Source organism: Marmota monax, unplaced genomic scaffold (genome assembly GCF_021218885.2).
Source record: "Marmota monax isolate L192 unplaced genomic scaffold, Marmota_monax_Labrador192_F-V1.1 WCK01_AAM20220418_F8-fsc00068, whole genome shotgun sequence".
Classification (NCBI taxonomy): domain Eukaryota; kingdom Metazoa; phylum Chordata; class Mammalia; order Rodentia; family Sciuridae; genus Marmota; species Marmota monax.
Genome location: NW_026692352.1, coordinates 2,467,986 through 2,485,109, shown reverse-complemented (window position 1 = coordinate 2,485,109; position 17,124 = coordinate 2,467,986). Strand labels below are relative to the sequence as shown.

The 17,124-nt window shown below is 42.7% G+C and overlaps 1 protein-coding gene across 4 annotated transcripts in view; it reads left to right on the top strand.

Moving 5' to 3' along the window:
• The window catches only part of Stim1 (stromal interaction molecule 1), a 258,583-nt gene that overhangs the window by 31,760 nt on the left and 209,699 nt on the right, over nucleotides 1–17,124 (top strand). For 2 of the 4 annotated variants that reach the window (XM_046441801.2, XM_058578504.1), the window contains exon 1: nucleotides 6,600–7,356. The exons of 1 other annotated variant lie outside the window; for it this stretch is intronic. In XM_046441801.2, the coding sequence (XP_046297757.1) occupies nucleotides 7,218–7,356 (139 nt within the window). In that variant the 5' untranslated portion in view covers nucleotides 6,600–7,217. Of the gene's footprint in view, nucleotides 1–6,599; nucleotides 7,357–17,124 lie in introns of those variants that run through there. One more of the 4 variants, XM_046441803.2, reaches the window with a different exon arrangement.

Genomic DNA, 17,124 nt, shown 5'->3' with positions numbered 1-17,124 from the left:
CAAAGGAAGGGATGATTTGGAGTTATTTTTCTTTCTGTTTTAAAATCGTAATCCTTAGTTCATCATGACTGTCATCATTGGTTAAAAAATGAATGTTTTTATTTCACTTGAACTGAGACTTAAAGGATGGGGAGGAAATCTCAGAGGAGAAAGCAAGTTGGTTTTCAATCTACCACTTCTCAGCTTCATTTTTTCATTTATAAAATTATTATAGCCTCTGTCTTTATCTAGCAGAGTTGCTATGAGGAAGAGATGAGATAATAGATGATGTGAAAGTTCTTAAAAATAGTAGAATGGAGACATAAGAATTAGTTTAATCTAGCTGGGCAAGGTGATCCACACCTGTAATTCCAGAGACAGAAGAATCACATATTCAAGAACAGCCTTGACAATTTAGGGGGATGCTGTCTCAAAAACAAACAAACAAAAAAGGGTAGGGTATGGTAGTGTACACCTGTAATCCCAGCGACTCAGGAGTCCCAGGCAGGAGGATCACAAGTTCGAGGCTAGCCTCAGCAATTTGCAAGACCCTGTCTCAAAATAAAAAATAAAAGAGACTGGGGAGCTGGGCATTGTGACTCACGCCTGTAATTCCAGCAGCTCAGGAGCCTGAAGCAGGAGGATTGCGAGTTCAGCCAGCCTCAGCAACAGCGAGGTGCTAAGCAACTCAGTGAGACCCTGTCTCTAAATAAAACGCAAAATAGGGCTGGGGATGTGGCTCAGTGGTCAAGTGCCCCCGAGTTCAATCCCTAGTACTCCTCTCCAAAACCAAAACCCAAAACTTAAAAACCTAAAGAGTGATGCAAGGGAGACATACTTGGCACATGGTAAAGGCTTGGTGTATTGGTTTAAAAAAGAGAGGGATGGGGGAAATGGGAGTGGTAGCTCATGACATTAATGCCAGCAACTCTGGAGGCTGAGGCAGGAGGATCACAACTTCAGAGGCACCCTCAGCAACTTAGTGAGGCCCTAAGATGCTGTCGCAAAATAAAGAATAAAAAGGGCCAGGGTTGTGGCTCAGTGGTTAAATGTTCCTGGGTTCAATCCCGGTACCAAAAATGATGAAGAAATAAATGAGAGGTATGGAGGTGGGTGGGGAAGAAAGTTCTGTTTCATCCTGATATTTACAATGAGGTGAGGAATTCTTGCAGAGGCTATACTTAAGCAGGGACATACCATAAGGTTACTGAGGTTAGAGTTACAGCTTCTGATCCAAGAAGATCCATGATGTTTCAGGTTTTACTATCTTGTAGAACAGTAAAGTTGAACTGGGTCCATAATCTAGTAGGAACTCATTCTATGATTAAGGAGATAGATCCAGAGGGAAACTGGTTTTTCTAATGTTATATCATGATCATGGAGGTAGAGATGAGACTAGAATGTTCTTTGTATTGCCTTGTCCATGGCGTTGACTCCTAGACATCATTTATTTTGAATTCTGGTAAAATGTATGCAACATAAAATTTATTATCTTTTTTTTTTTTTTTTTTTTAAAGACAGGACCTCACTATGTTGCCCAGGTAGGGCTTGGGCTGGGAATGCAGTCCTGTGGTAGAGCACTCACCTAGTACCCACAAGGCCCTGGGTTCAATCCCCAGGCAAAACAAACAACAAAAGAAAACCAGTTGGGTGCAGTGGCACCCAGCAGCACAGGAGGGAGGCTCAGGCAGGAGGATTGCAAGTTCAAAGCCAGCCTCAGCAAAAGCGAGGGTGCTAAGCAACTCAGTGAGATCCTGTCTCTAAATAAAATACAAAATATAGGCTGGGGATATAGCTCAGTTGGTAGAGTGCTTGCCTTGCACGCACAAGGCCCTGGGTTTGATCCCAAGCACCAGAAAATGAAAGTACTTTTGGGGCATAAGCAATCCTGCCTCAGCCTCCCAAGTAGCTGAGATTATAGGTGTGTGCCATGGCACCTGGTTTTGTGGTGCTGGGGATCCAGCCCAGAATCTTGTGCATACTAGGCAAGCACTTTACCACTGAATCATATCCTCAAATCTTAATCTACCACGGGCTCCCCACCCTCCACTTCCCCTACTGGGACTGAATCCCAGGGTGTTTTCTCTCTAAGCTATATCCCCAACCCTTTTAATTTTGAGATAGAATCTTGCTAAGTTTTCAAGGCTGGCCTTAAACTTGTGATCCTCTTGCCTCAGCCTTTGAGTATCTGGGATTACAGACATGTGTTACCATGCTTGGCTTCCTTAGTAATTTTTAAGTATGTAATTCAGTCATGTTAAGTACATTCACACTGTTGCACAACCAATTGCCAGAACTCTTTTTATCTTGTAAAACCGAAACCAAACCCATTATCCCTCCCCTCCCCTTTTCCCAGCCTTTGACAAACACCATTCTATGTTCTGTCTCTATGAAAGTGACCTCTCCAGGTACATTATATAAATGGAATCACAGTATTTTATTTTTTTGGTGACTGGCTTATTTTACTTAGTATATTGCTCTCAAGGTTCATCCATGAAGTAGTGTGTGTTAGAATTTCCTTCCCCTGGGCTGGGGATATAGCCCAGTTGGTAGAGTGCTTGCTTTGCATGCACAAGGCACTGAGTTAGATCCTTAACACCACATAAAAATAAATAAATAAAATAAAGATTTATTTAAAAAAATAAAAAAAATAAATAAAGAATTTCCTTTCCCCACCACTTTTTTTGTGGTCTTGGGATTAAATCCAGGGCCTTGAACATGTTAGGCAAGAATTCTACCACCTAGCTGCAGCCCTAGCTCTTTAAAAATTTCAAGACAGGGTCTCACTAAATTGCTTAGGCCAGCCTTGAAATTTGTGATCCTACTGCTTTAGCCTCCTGAGTTGCTGAGATAACAGGCATGTGCCACCATGCCTGGCAACACTTTTTTGTGTATATGTGTGTGGAAGTGCTAGGGATCAAACCCAGGGGCTTGTGTGTGCTAGGCAAGTGCTTTACCACTGAGCTACCTATGCAGCCCAGAATTCCCTTCCTTTATATGACTGCATAATATTCATCACATATGTGTATATATCTATATCTATATTTATATAAAAATATTTTGTGTATTCTTTCATCTATCAATGGACACTTGGATTACTTCTACCTTTTCACTATCATGAACAATGGTGCTATGAACATGGTTATACAAATATTTGAGACCCTGCTTTCATATTTTTTGCCCAAACGTATATACACAAAGTAGAATTGCTGGATCATTTGGTAATACTATTTTTAGTTCCTAGACACCATTTTAGCCTCATAGGAAATACAACAGGCTCTGAGAAGTTTAAGGTTTTGGTGTGAACCAGGGTAACCCTGGTTTCTTGCTTCTAAGACAGGGTTTTTGTACCAAATAGGTTATGACTTATACCCCCAAAGAAATTACACAGTGGCTAAGAGAAATGATGCAAATTTGAGGGAAATTGGGTTAAGCATGTTTTGCTTTGTTCTTTTCTTGCATGTTCTCTTAACCAAATGAGTGCACAGGTAGGTGGCTTAAGCGGAAACAACAAACTGGCAGTCTGAGTGATTAATCTGGGCTGCAGATGTGTTTGATGTGGCATATAAAGGATTAAAAAAAAAAAACTTTACAAACTTAAAAATTGATGGCAACTTGTTATTACCCAAGAAAGTGAAATAAACTTCCATGCACTTTTTTACAAAGCAATTTTCCCCATAAGAAATGATGAAATATATAAATGGAGGAGGGATATCTAAAACCTGCCACATGACCAGTAAGAAATTACAACAATCAACAATTGTTTTCAATGACCTGCCAAGCACAAAATAAAAAACTACATAAGAATCAAACTTCCATGCATATTAGAAATGATTCGATTTACCGAGTCCCACACAATTCAAAATGGATAAAAATTTTATTAAGTAACTTAAAAACACTACCTATTAAACTCTTGCACTGTTTCTTTAAAAGTACTTATAAAATTATCAAACCTAAATGATTCTTTGTGGAAATAAGTAGTAAAAATTCAAAATCTAGAGATCCACATTAAGAATGAGATACTAGGGCTGGGGTTATGGCTCAGTGGTAGAGTGCTTGCCTAGCAGCACAAGGGACTGCGTTTGATCCCCAGCACCACAAAAAAACCAAATAAGCAAAAATAAAGGTATTGTGTCCATATACAACTAAAAAAAAGATATTAATAAAGAAAGTCAGTTTAGGCTGGGTGCAATGGCACTTGCCTATAATCCCAGTAATTCCTATAAAGAGTTTTATATTTTATTTATTTTCATGGTGCTGGGGATTGAACCTAGGGCTTTGTGTGTGAAAAGCACAAGCACTAAACTGAACTACATCCTCAGCCCTGGGTTTTGTAGTTTGTTGTACAATATTACAAAAAGAATTTGTCATATAAAAGTTCAGATTTCTATCTTCTTACTTACAATCGGTCAACAGTGGTCCTACCTTCCTGTCTGCTCACCAGTCCACAATCCTCACTACTCCCTATTACTCTCACTTACTTCTCTCAATCATATAACCTAGTTGCTCCTTTTGTAGTTTAAGACTCCTTGCTCAGAGTCTAGGATTAGTTGAATCTAGATAATGGGTTTGACTTCTAGTATGGCCAATTTTCCGGCACATAGCTGTTATTCAATAAATATTTGAGTGATCTGCAAGGCATGGCACAATCTGAGAGACTTGGGAGGCTGAGGCAGGAGAATCATAAGTTCAAGGCCAGCTTCAGCAATTTAGTGTGAACCTGTTTCAAAATAAAAATTTTAAAAAGGTCTGGGGATGTAGCTTACTGGTAGAGCACCCTTGGGCTCAATCCCTAGTACTGAGAGAAAAAAAAAAAGTGCTCAAATGAACTAATGCATGACAACCAACTTTTACTGAGCACCTAATATGTGCAAAGTCTATGGCTGGATCCAAGTGTCACAGAGAAGAATGACCTCTGAAAATTCAATCTCCTAACTATGGGGGTAAGAGCACACATACCTATGGTCCAACTCTGACCACAAACTGATTTTGAGGGGGTGGTTAGGGTAGGAGTTTTAAGCTTTCAGACATAGAACTATGTCTGGAAGAATGGGAGGCCACCTAGTTATATGAAAAGCCTCCCCTGCAGAAGCTACAGCAGATATGCATGCTGTGAGGTGGCTTTGTTTGGGAAACTTAAAGAAGGACATGGGCTGGGGGTATGTAGTTCAGTGGTACAGTGCTTGCCTAGCATGCTCAAGACCATTTGATCCCCAGCACTGAAACAAACAAACAAACAAACAAACAGAAACAACAACAAAACAACTCAGTGTGATGGGAGCTTAAGAGAGTGGGGAGCATAGTAATAGATGACATTAGACATGTATTTTTATATCAACAGCCTAACTCTTAAGCCAGGCAGCTGTTGGGCAAATCCGTGTCCTGGTCTTCAAAGAGCTTGCTCAAAACAGGAATGGTTTAGCACTGTCAGTCAGAGAAGAGACTGGGCTTAAACCCTTCTCTGCCTTGGGTGCCAAGGACAGGGTAGGGCACAGAGGAGATTTCAGTAAAGATCTGCTGACAGTGTGCTTGAGAAAAGAACAGGAAGTGCAGGCTTTGTTGAAGGAGGCCCAGATGAGGCTCTCTTTGGGGCACTGGTTCTCAAGTCGCTGCCACTTCTTTCAACTGACTTTGAGAGCTGGGAGAGCGAGATGCAGGGAGGAACCAGCCACAGGCCATACCCGCAAAAACCTCAAGGGGTGGGGGGTTTGAGAGGCAGGTAGGAAAACGGGTTATGAGAGCTAAGCGAGGGCATCCAACTTAACTTGGAGGGTTAGTTAGGGTGTGTTCAGAACGCTTTTAGCTCAGACTCAATATATGTGTAGGGGGATTTTACATACAGGGTCTGGATATTTCATTTTGCTTTCGTCATAATTTCCTCTGAAAGTAAATGCTCACTGGCCCTAATGGGCCTCCCTCAGGGTGGGTCCTCCCTTCACTCTCTAACCCTCTGCAAAGGGGCAGGGCCTCCCAGGAGCTTGTCCTGCCTACACTACCTAGATTTGCTCACCAGGGGCCGCTGCGCACGGGCGACGAAGCGCGCGGGTTCCCAAGTCGCAGAGAGGCGGAAGCTGATTGGTTGTGAGGAGCGGCTGGAGGGCGGAGTCTGAAAGGCCGGTTGAGAGTGGGGGGCTGGTAGCGCGCCCCCCCCCCCCCCCCCCCCGGCCAAAGCCAGACGGTCTTTTTGTCGCCTCAGGCGGCTCCATGGGTGCTGTCGTTGTGTCGGGACTTCTGTCAGCCTGGCTCTAGAGCTGAGGCGAGTGGAGCAGCACCGCGGCCTGGAGATCAGGGCAGGGCAGCTACCGCCGCCGCCGCCGCAGGCCTGGGTTACCTGAGCAACTGCGTGTCAGGGGCCCACCCGCGGGCGGGCGGTTAGCGCGGGAGACTATCCGGAGGAACTAGGGAGGCAGGGTCCTGACCTTTGGTTTGGGACCGGGGTCCTGGAGGAGACCAGCATAGGCTGGGGGGTCGGGAGACCCCATCGGGGACTGGGGGATCCGGGAAGCCTTTTCCAACAGGTTATTCCGGGATAAGCTCTGGCACTGGGGCGGGCCCGGGCTTCGCTGGGGGCCGGGCGGCGCGGGGCGGGCCTGCGGGAGAGCACGCCCCCGCCCGTCCCGGGCCCGCCCCGTGCCGCCCGCCGGCTGAGGAGCCGCTGTCCCGGGCCTGGCTGGTGTGCGTATGCCTGCTGGACCCGGGCACCGCCGCCTGCCTGGGCACGGGACTGGGCGGAGGCGCTGACCTCGGCCTAGGAGGTTTAGGATCCCGGAGACGCCGCTACCCGCTGGGGCCTGCGAGTCTCACGCCCTCCCCGAGCTTCTGCTCGCCGCTCCTTCGCGGGGCGAGGTCAGGTGTCCCCGTTCTCTTCTTTCCCTCCCCCACCTCGGTACCCGCGGGAGATCCTGCCCGCCCCCTTTCTCAAGGGTGTAGCAGGCTGCGGAGCTGACGGCAGCCCCGCAGCCACCCTTCCCAAACTCTCCGGAAACCGCCCGAGCTCAGGCCGCTGCAGCTCCGGCGGACCCACTGTTGGACCAGAGGCCCGGTCCTCCTCCCGCGCCCAAACTTGGAGCACTTGACCTTTGACTGTCGGAGGAGGCAGGCCCGCAGGTGGCTGGACAGCTGCGGCCCTGGGAGGGCATCTTGCCTGGGGACCGTCGGCTGCACTCCCGGACTCCGGGCTTTGCTTCTGGGATTGCAAGGTGTCCACTTAAGGCGCATGTGGATTGAGACCTAGAGTCATGGATGTTTGCGCTCGTCTTGCCCTGTGGCTCCTCTGGGGGCTTCTCCTGCATCAGGGCCAGAGCCTCAGTCATATTCATAGCGAGAAGGCCACAGGAACCGGCTCAGGGGCCACTTCTGAGGAGTCCACTGCAGCAGGTAAGGCCTTGCTGCGGGCTGGACTGTGCTGTGGGCTTTAACTTAGAATTGAGTAGCCCAAAGTGGGTAAGTCAATATAGGTTTGTACATGTGAGGTTGGTGGAGGATCCACACATTATTGTCTAGTTTCAGTTGTCCAAGAAGTTCTTTCTGTTTAGGGGTCATGGCTAATGTTACTATCTCCCTGAATAATTTTCCTCATCCCTCCTCAGGATGTCTTTTGTTGCAAGGAGAAAAAGACTTTGGGGCACTTTGACCTTTCAGATCAGGCTCCATCTTAAGACTACTTGTGTGGAAGGATGACCTACTCAGCTGCTTTTAGCCAGTTTCAGCACTTGATAGTAGAGGGGGGTTGAGACCACTCAGGCTGAGAGGGAAAATCAAGGCTGGGCCAGGTTGTTGTTGGATAGCCTGGTGTTCAGGTTTGTCTTTCTCTGTTCCAACCACCATGGGAACCCTAGTCCCTCCCTTCCTTTAAGTAATCTGTCTCTTAGCTGGGCCCAATTGACATATCAAGGCAAATCCTTAGATGGGATCTTATTTACCACTAGGGAGTAAAATGGCCTTTTTTTGGACATTAGCATAATATTATTTGTGGGATTACTTGTTAACTTACTTTGTTTCTTCTGACTGATGAGTATAGATATTCCGTGTTATTTTTTATCTGTCCTGATTTTTCCTGTGCACTTGTTGAACTTGTCACATAGCAGGAGTCCTGGTATACTCTTGCAATAGAAAGGAACACTTTTTAAATCCACTTATTTTACATAAAACTTTGAAGATTCGTTGCCTTTTCTCATTTCTCTTGCCTAGTGGCTCTGATCTGTGACCTGAAGGCAGGGTTCCCCTCAGGGGGTTGTTATACTGAATTTTTGAGGCTAGCAAACTCAAGTGAAGGGATGGCGGCTCAGTACCTGCTGATGCAAGTAGGAAAAGAAATACAGTGGTCGGAGACTTTCATGGATGGATCCAGAACCTGGCATTAGTGGTAGGCCTTTTCTTGGGCACCCCCACCCCACCCTTAAGTTACTTGACTGGGCTCTGTGATTCCAGATTCCCCAAGGGCTGATTTCTCAATAAGGCCTGTGTTGTCTTGTATGCAAGCATGGCACTCTTAGCTGTTACTTTTTAAAGATAGGGGGTAGGTTCTTCTTTCAAATTAATTCTGTCTCTCTATAGGAAATTTCCTTGACTCCTGAAGCCTAGCCCTAAGCTTGGTTCTTACTGTGGTATGAAAGACATCTGAGGAACACCTCTGCTGTTCCCAATGATATCCCTGTTTATAATTAATATGTCCCATTTTTCCCACTTCAATATATGAAACTCTAACCATGAAATGAATATTTTTGAGAGGATTCTATTTTTTAGATTCATTTTTTTTTGGTGGGGTGAGGGATCAAACCCAGGGCCTCATGCATGCCAGGCAAGTACTGTACCACTGATCTACATTCCCAGCCCCCCAGCCCCTAAAAGGAATGTTTTGAGTTTTAGGCATTAGCTAGCTCTCAAGAATCTCCTCTCCTACCCCAAGGTAAGAGGCATTCCAGCATCCCTCAGTATCACTCCATGACTTAAACTTATGGAGATAGCCCTCCATATAACATATTAAAGAGGCCTATACTGAGTCCTCATTTTTGGTCTTTTCTTATTGATTTTGTCCTTTTCTTTCTCAGTCCAGAAATTGGTTTCTCTTGCCACAATAGTAATGAATTCTAGGGAGGAATGTCTCAGAGAGACATCCTAGGTGCTGGAATGACTGGTTTGTGGGAACCTGGATGTCCCATTTTTCTAGTAGGTTGTCCCATTAGGTCTTTCTGGGACTTTGTCTCTGACTCAGACAGAGAAGAGGTGGTTCATAGATTGGGTTCTGCAAAAGGGTTTGGGGAGAAATTTTCTATGCAACTAGGAACCTTTCCAACCCCTGTGTATCCTCACAACACAGGAGGAGTATCTATCTATCTATCTATCCATTTATTTATTTATTTAAAGTTGTTGATGGACCTTTATTTTATTCATACCTTTATTTTATTTATTTGTATGTGGTGCTGAGAATCTAACCCAGTGCCTCATGCATGCTAGGCAAGCGCTCTACCACTGAGCCACAACCCCAGCCCCAGGAGGAGTTTTACTTGCTCTTAAAGCTACCACTTTTCTAAGTCAGATTCAACATTCCTAGTAAATTTGTGTTCTCTTCAGTTTGTATTTTATAGTTACACAGTTATTTTTCCTATAAAGTCTCATAGTATCCCTTTTGGAATCAAGGGTAGAATTATTAATACATCCTTATTTGCATGGGTGAAGAAACTGGGTCCTGTGCTTGGTGTTGTAGGCAGTCTTCTGATGTTTTAAGTACTGGACTTTTTCCATCTTCTCAGAAGTGCTAGGTGGGACCAGAGACTCTTGTTCTTTGGCAATTAGGCAGGCCCTGGTGACTTCATAGCTTAGATCTTTGGAGAGTGTGTTGCAGGTACTCAGAAAATTCAGTTTTGGATAAAAGTACCTGTCTCTTAGTTAGGTGTAAGATTTGATTCTAAGAAGGATTTAGTTAAAAATGCTTTGTCTTTCCGATGCATACACTAAGTATTATTAAATGCCTGACCCTGCAGTGAAGGCAGATGCTCTGATAGGAGGCTTTCTTAATGAGCAGTGTAGAGGTCTTTTCTGTCACTTTCTGACTTTTTAATAGCTTCATGCCCAGCTGTTTTAAGTTACTTTCTCAGTAAAGGTCTGTGCCTGGCTGTGTTGCTACGGGGCCTGCATTTCTGAAGTTGGCCTGATGGATAATGGAACTTTGCTTAGGCTTCAGAAACTCAAAAATGTTTTCTGTAGAGTATGTACAAGGTAGTCTGTAGTTGGGGCTGCCAATGTTGGAAGTATTGAGGGTCTCTAATCAAGAATTGTGATTTGGTTATATATAGCTAAAATAGGGCCTTGGAGGATAGGCATCTTAAACAATATAAAGAGTGCTGGCTGGCTTCTCAATCAATCCCTAATAGTGTGGCAGACCAGAGCCCTGCCTGCCCACCCAGCTAGTTGCTGAAGCCTCCAAGGCTATAAATGGCCTGGCCATCTTGGTAGCTATGCTAATTTTAGCTGAGGGTGGCTCCCGGAACTGGGCTGAGGCCAAGAGCAGGTGGGTGGGGCTTGGCTGAAGATAATACTGGGGGTTGGGTAGAGGGACACACTAATCCTGAGGCAGCCAGGACATCATCTGCTTCCAGCCCTCAGCTTTGACAATCACCTTTAGCTAGGTTAATTGATTCAGCAAACACTGAACAGTGCCAGCTCATGTGCTGTTTATTCAACAGGTATTTGAGTGCCTGTCCGGACCAGTTACTTTGTATGTTTTCTATGGGGATTTAAGAATGAACAATACAGTCATCTTCCCTACTTTGTGGAAGTTAGTCTTGTTGGGGAGATGGAAAATAAACACAAAAATAAATATATTATTGTGGTAAGCGACACAGAAGAGAACATAAACAGGGTGCTCAGGGGAATGAGAAGGGAACAGAAATTTAGTTAAAACTGAAACCCAGTGTCTAGTAGGAAAGTTAATACAGTAACATCAATAATAATAATAATAATAATAATAATAATATTTATGTGGCAGACACAATTATAAACATTTTATTTTGCTTAATTCCTACAATCATCCTGTGGAATAGATATTATTATCCTTATTTTGTAGGTGAGGAAATTAAATCATAGGTTAATAACTTGCCCAAGGTTATACAGATAGTAAAAAGAACCAGAGTTAGAATCCAGGTAGTTCTTCACCTTACCTCTACCTCAGCCACTAAGCTTTACATCTCTCAAAGCATTGTGATATCCAGGCATGGTGGTACAAGTCTGTAATCCCAGTAATTTGGGAGGCAGAGGCAGGAGGATTGCAAATTCAAAGCCAGCCTCAGCAATTTAGTGAGCCCCTAAGCAACTTAGTGAGATCCTGTCTCAAATTATAAAATAAAAATGGCTGGGTATGTGGCTTAGTGGTAAAGTGTCCCTGGGTTCAATCCATAGTACCAAAGCAAAGTGAAGAAAACCAAACAAAAGAAAACCCAAAATAAACAACAACAAAAACCACCACCAACAATAATGACAACAATAAAAAAACAACTTAATCATAAATGCTTAATGGAAGTATTTGTGTGTGTGTGTGTGTGTGTGTGTAGACACACGTGTTATGTATACGTATATGTTATATGTAGGTATATCTATACACACATATATATGCATACACATACGTGGCTGTTAGAAGCCCAGAGGAGCAAGTGACTAGCCTGCCTGGGAGAGCTGGGGGAGGTTTTACAGTTTCCCCCATAATTTTTTTCAGATCTTGGGGAGATGAAAAGTGGCTGCCTAATTCACAAGAGATGGAAAAATCAGTTAGTTCAGCCCACTTGTTTTTCCATGTGAAGAACGTGGAACCCAGAGATGCATTAAATAATAGTTTTAGAAGTTTCAACTAAGTTATGGTAGAATACTAGAGTAGGATTTGTGAGTTGGGGACCCACATGTTTGAGGCCAGCCTTAGCAGTTTAGTGAGCCCTAAGCAACTTAGGGAGATCCTATATCAGAATAAAAAGTTCTGGGCTGGAGTTATGGCTCAGTGTAGAGAACTTTTCTAGCATGCATGAGACACTGGGTTCGATCCCTGGCACAACATAAAAATAAATAAGGTATTGTGTCCATCTACAACTAAAAATTAAAAAAAAAAATCAGCAAATGAAGTAAGGGGAAAAAAAAAAACAGGTCTGGGGATGTGGCTTAGTGATTTAGGCACAGGGTTCAATCCCTAGTGCCCCAAACCAAAACAACAATGTAGCAATCAGATTATTTCACCTTAAAAAGCCCAGTTTTGATACAGGTCATAAGACTTGTTTGGCAAGAAAGGGATGAGTTCTTATTGAGGGGAGTGGTTGCCTAGGTCTCCACAGGACTTGGGTTCCAGTCCCAAGAGTCCCTTTTGGTTTCCTCCAGGGCTGCCTTTTGAGAAACATTGCTGAGGGCTTTGAGGGCATTCTGTGGTACATTTTCCTCCGTGGGAAATGATTCTCCAGAAAACTCAACTACTCTAGCTGCCAGGCTTTTAGGGAGAGAAAAGATACCAAACAGGGCCCATAGTAGAGATTTTTTTTTTTTACACTGATAACCAAATTATGAAATATTAAGATATATAACAAAGTAAAAAGAATATAAAGAATAATGTATTGAATATCCATGTTCCCAAAACAGTTTAAGAAATAAAACAATAACAACACAGAGGTTTATGTATCTCTTCTAGGATGCTTTGTATACATTTCTAATTTTATATATATATATATATATATATATATATATATATATATATATATACACACACACACACATATATACACACATATATATATATATATATACATATATATAATGTATGTGTGTGTATATATCCAGTTACACACACAGCATAGGTCTTTGTGGAATTAAACAGTTTTCCAGCTACTCTTAAATGCTTTCTCCTAGAGAATAGCAATGATACACACACACACACACACACACACACACACATACACATACACACACACTCCCTCACAAATGTAAGATCTTTGTGGAGGAAGGAAGGAGGTGTTATACTTTATCTGTTTTTATTGTGCTCAGCCTAACTTCTATTAAAATTTGTTGAAAAACTGGAATGATAGCCTGTTTGAATGGATTCTGTTTTCTCTCTTTCAAACTATCTTATGTTTTAGTACATACATAATCTGGGCCTTTCCTCAACCTTTATAGATGTTTCTTCTCACCTAGGACACTTTGTACTAAGTTTCATCCAAGTTCAGGTATTTTTATCTTTTTCAATCTTTTATTTAGCATCATTTTTGTCCATATTAAAGATGGAGGACTTGTTGCTGAGAAATTTGTGTTCTAGGTTACAGGGTTAAAACATGGCAGAATCAGAACTCTTGGGATCTATGTACTAAGCCCATGATGTTTTTACCAAAACACATTGTTGGCATGTTCCAAAGGGGAAATTTCCTTGCTGATCAGGCACTTAGAGCTTTTATAGTCTGATCATAGCTGAGTTGACAAAGGTTTTTGAATAGTATGGTGAAAGCTGTGCTGCTCTGGGGGATAGAGTCTATATTGTTGAAGTTATCTGTTTGTGGGTTAGCCTTTTTTTTTTTTTAACCTGTCCGCGATTTTATTAGCAGGACAGTAGTGGCCAGTCGCAGAAGAGAAGGGGAGAGAGAGAGAGAGAGAGAGAGAGAGAGAGAGAGAGAGAGAGAAGAGAGAAGATAGAAGAGAGAAGAGAAGAGAGAAGAGAAGGGGAGGGGGGAGAGGGGAGAGGGGAGAAGGGAGAAGGGAGAGAGAGAGAGAGGAGAGGGTCAGGTCAGTCGGTCTTATTATTCCATAAGCTTCTAAAGGGTTAGGACAGCAGATGTTTAACTTTTTACTTCAAACTTCTAGCACAAAGTTTGACATGTGGCATAGTTTGCATACTATAACATTTTTAGAATTGAACTGGATTTATTGTCTAGTTCTGCTGTAGTTTACTAGGCATATGATTAAAAGCTGAAAAATATTTTCCTTGGAGGTGTTAGGTAAATTGAAAGAAATAAGCTTGATATATTTAGAAAGTTCATTCTTAGAATTTCTCATTCACTTGATAAATGAAATCTTGCTGTATTTGTTAAAACAAACAACAACAATGACAACAAAGCAAAAACCCAATCCAGAGCAGTTTGGGACCAACAGGTTCACTTCACTTGGAAGAAATTTGTGAAAGATTTTAAAGAGGCCAGACTCTTATAATTGCTATTCTCTAGGAGAAAGCATTTAAGAGTAGCTGTAAAACTGTTTAATTCCACAAAGACCTATGCTGTGTGTGTAGCTGGATAGAAGCCTAGACATAAAATAGGATGATTGGCTTTGGTTTGCTGAAGGGTCTGAGTTGGCCACAGTAATGAGGCATAACTATCTGGATTTAGAGTAGCTTTGGAGTTTGAGTCTCTTTCCTTACTAGCTGTGGACCTAGTGGAGGGTAAGTTACCTTATCTCTCTCAGCCTTAATTTTTTCATTTGTAGAAAGGGAATTACCTTAATGAAAAAGTTTGTGGTGAGAATAAAATGAGACTTTTATGAAAGGGCATTATAAACTATAAAATGATGTACAGTTGGGATAGTGTAGTTTTCTCAGCCTTTGCTTTTGTGGGCCTGAGAAACAGTCAGAATCTGAGTGTTTACTTAGGGAGCATGTCTCTAAGGGTAGTTGCATCTCTGAATCTTATTTCCTAGAGTCTTACGGAGTTTTTTTTTTTTTGTCCTGGAGCTTGAACCCAGATTCTAGCCTTGGCTTAGCAAAATCTTGGGCAAGTTGTTCTTCTCATATTTAAAATGAGAAGTCCCTAAAATCCATTGGGAGTCTCCAACCTAATGTAGTCATCTAGTATTGTTAGGGGTCTGCAACCTGTAAAGAGGAGAACAAGAAAATAGTTCACAGTATTGTATTATGTTTACAGAAATTGGACTGGACAGAAATAGGAGTATTCAAAGTCAGTGTCAAGTGCTGTTTTCAGGGAACCACCTAGCTAGAGACCATTTATATTCCAATAATATCTGTTGCATATTGTTTTAGTCACCTTTTTCGCTGCTGCTACTAAAAGACCGAGCATCACAATTATAAAGGAGGAAAGGTTTATTTGAGGGCTCATGGTTTCAGATGTCTTAGTCCATAGAAGGCTGGCTCCATTCTTTGGGACTCCAGGTGAGGCAGAACATCATGGTGAAGAGTATGGCCAAGGGTAGCAGCTCAGTAGTGATCAGAAAGCAGAGAGAGAGAGAGAGAGGTCTTTGCTTGCCAGATACAAATTTATACCCCAAAGCCATGTCCCCAAGGAACCATTTCCTCCAGCCATACCTCACTTGCCCCCAGTTACCAGTTAATCCCATCAGGGATTAATTCACTGATTAGGTTAAGACTATAGCCCAATTATTTCTCCTCCAAACCTTCTTGCATTGTCTCACATGTGAGCCTTTGGGAGACACATTATATTCAAACCATTACACATATGGTGACTAACATCTGAATGCTGTACTGCTCTCTAGTAGTATCAGTTTAGTGGAATAAGAGATCTATTGGGACGTGCAAAGTGGGTTCCTGAAGGAGGTAGGTCAGAACCTTATGCAACATGTCTCATTGTTTGGCTTAGCTGATTGCATTATGGATTTGAGGACTCCATAGGCAGGTAAATGTATCTAAAGCCTTGTGAGGTTACTTGTGTCCATCTGGAAAGTGCCAAAGGGAAGCATTCTGGGCACTAAGAATTTGACAAAGCCTTGCCTGTGTTGGCACAACTTGCTAGGCAGGAGAGATTTGAGTAGGGATAGCTGTGGCCCTGTCATGTTTATCAGAGTTGGGCAGATTTATTTTGTGTGAGAAGCCATGCAGGGAAAAAATCTGAAATGAGCCAAGGGCACTATAAATTTGTTTTCTGATGGAGAGCTTGGAATAGAGAAAGTGCAGGTTCTAAAATCTCTGTATGGGTGTTGGTTGCTTTCCCAATTTGGTTCTAGCCTAGATAACTTCACTCACTTCATCTCTGTTGCACTCTCTGCATTCTTGGCACAGCCAGTTTTTTTTTTTCCCTTTGTCCTTGTCTGCAGAGCACACCATTACTTACGCTGTTTTCCTTTTGCCTTTTTATGCCATTTACTTTCCTCCTAGAATATTCTCCCCCATCCTTTTTTATTCTTATTAATCTTTCAGTTCTCTATGTTCTCTATGAAGTCTTTCCTGTCACTTATGCTAGTCATGAGATACCTCTCATCTCCAATCAAACTCTGTTGGCACTTACTGTCTGCAATACTCTGCATGTACTTCACACCTTGCTATGTCTCTTAATAGTGAGAGGCAGCTTGATATAGTATCAAGAGCACTGGGTGCTGCTTGATTCCTTGTTGACAGTATCATTTAAACTATAGTTTCATGCCAGGTGCAGTGGTGCATGCCTGTAATCCCAGCTGCTCGGGAGGCTGAGGCAGGAGGATTGCAAGTTTAAGGCCAGCCTCAGCAACTTGGCGAGATCCTCAGCAACTTAGTGAGACCCTGTCTCAAAATAAAAAATAAAAAGGGCTGGGGATGTGGCTCAGTGGTTGAATAGCTCTGGGTTCAATCCCTGTACTAAAACCCCCCAAAAAAAACAAAACAAAAACAAAACCATTATAGCTTCCTCACTTGAAAAAGGAAGTTAAAAGAGAGTTATTGTGCTGGGTACAGTGGTGCACACCTGTCATCCCAGTGACTCAGGAGGCTGAAGCAGGAGGACTGCAAGTTCAAAGCCAGCTTCAGCAACTTAATGAGACCCTATCTCAAAAAAAAAAAGGATAGAGATGTGGCTTGGCGGTTAAGCGCCCCCCCCCCCCCCCCCCCGTTTAATCCCTTGTACCAAAAAACAAGCAAACAAACAAAACAAAACAAAAAAAGAGTTGTTGTATAGATATTAAAGCCTTTTTTCTTTGCAAAATTTTCTTTTCTCTTGAGGATAAAAGCCATGTCTGGTTTGGCAACAATAGTATCTATCCTCAACATCTGTCACAGTGCTGATCAGACAACTTGTGTCCAGTAGGTATCTATTGAATAAATCAATGCATTACACTGAATGGATTTTAGGTTGAATAGAAAGGAGGGAGAATGCCAAATAAATTTACATCAGTTCCTGTAAAAAGCTTAAAATGTGCCCTGGCATTGGGTAGATTTATGTGGTGGGTTTTTTGTTTGTTTGTTTTTTGGTT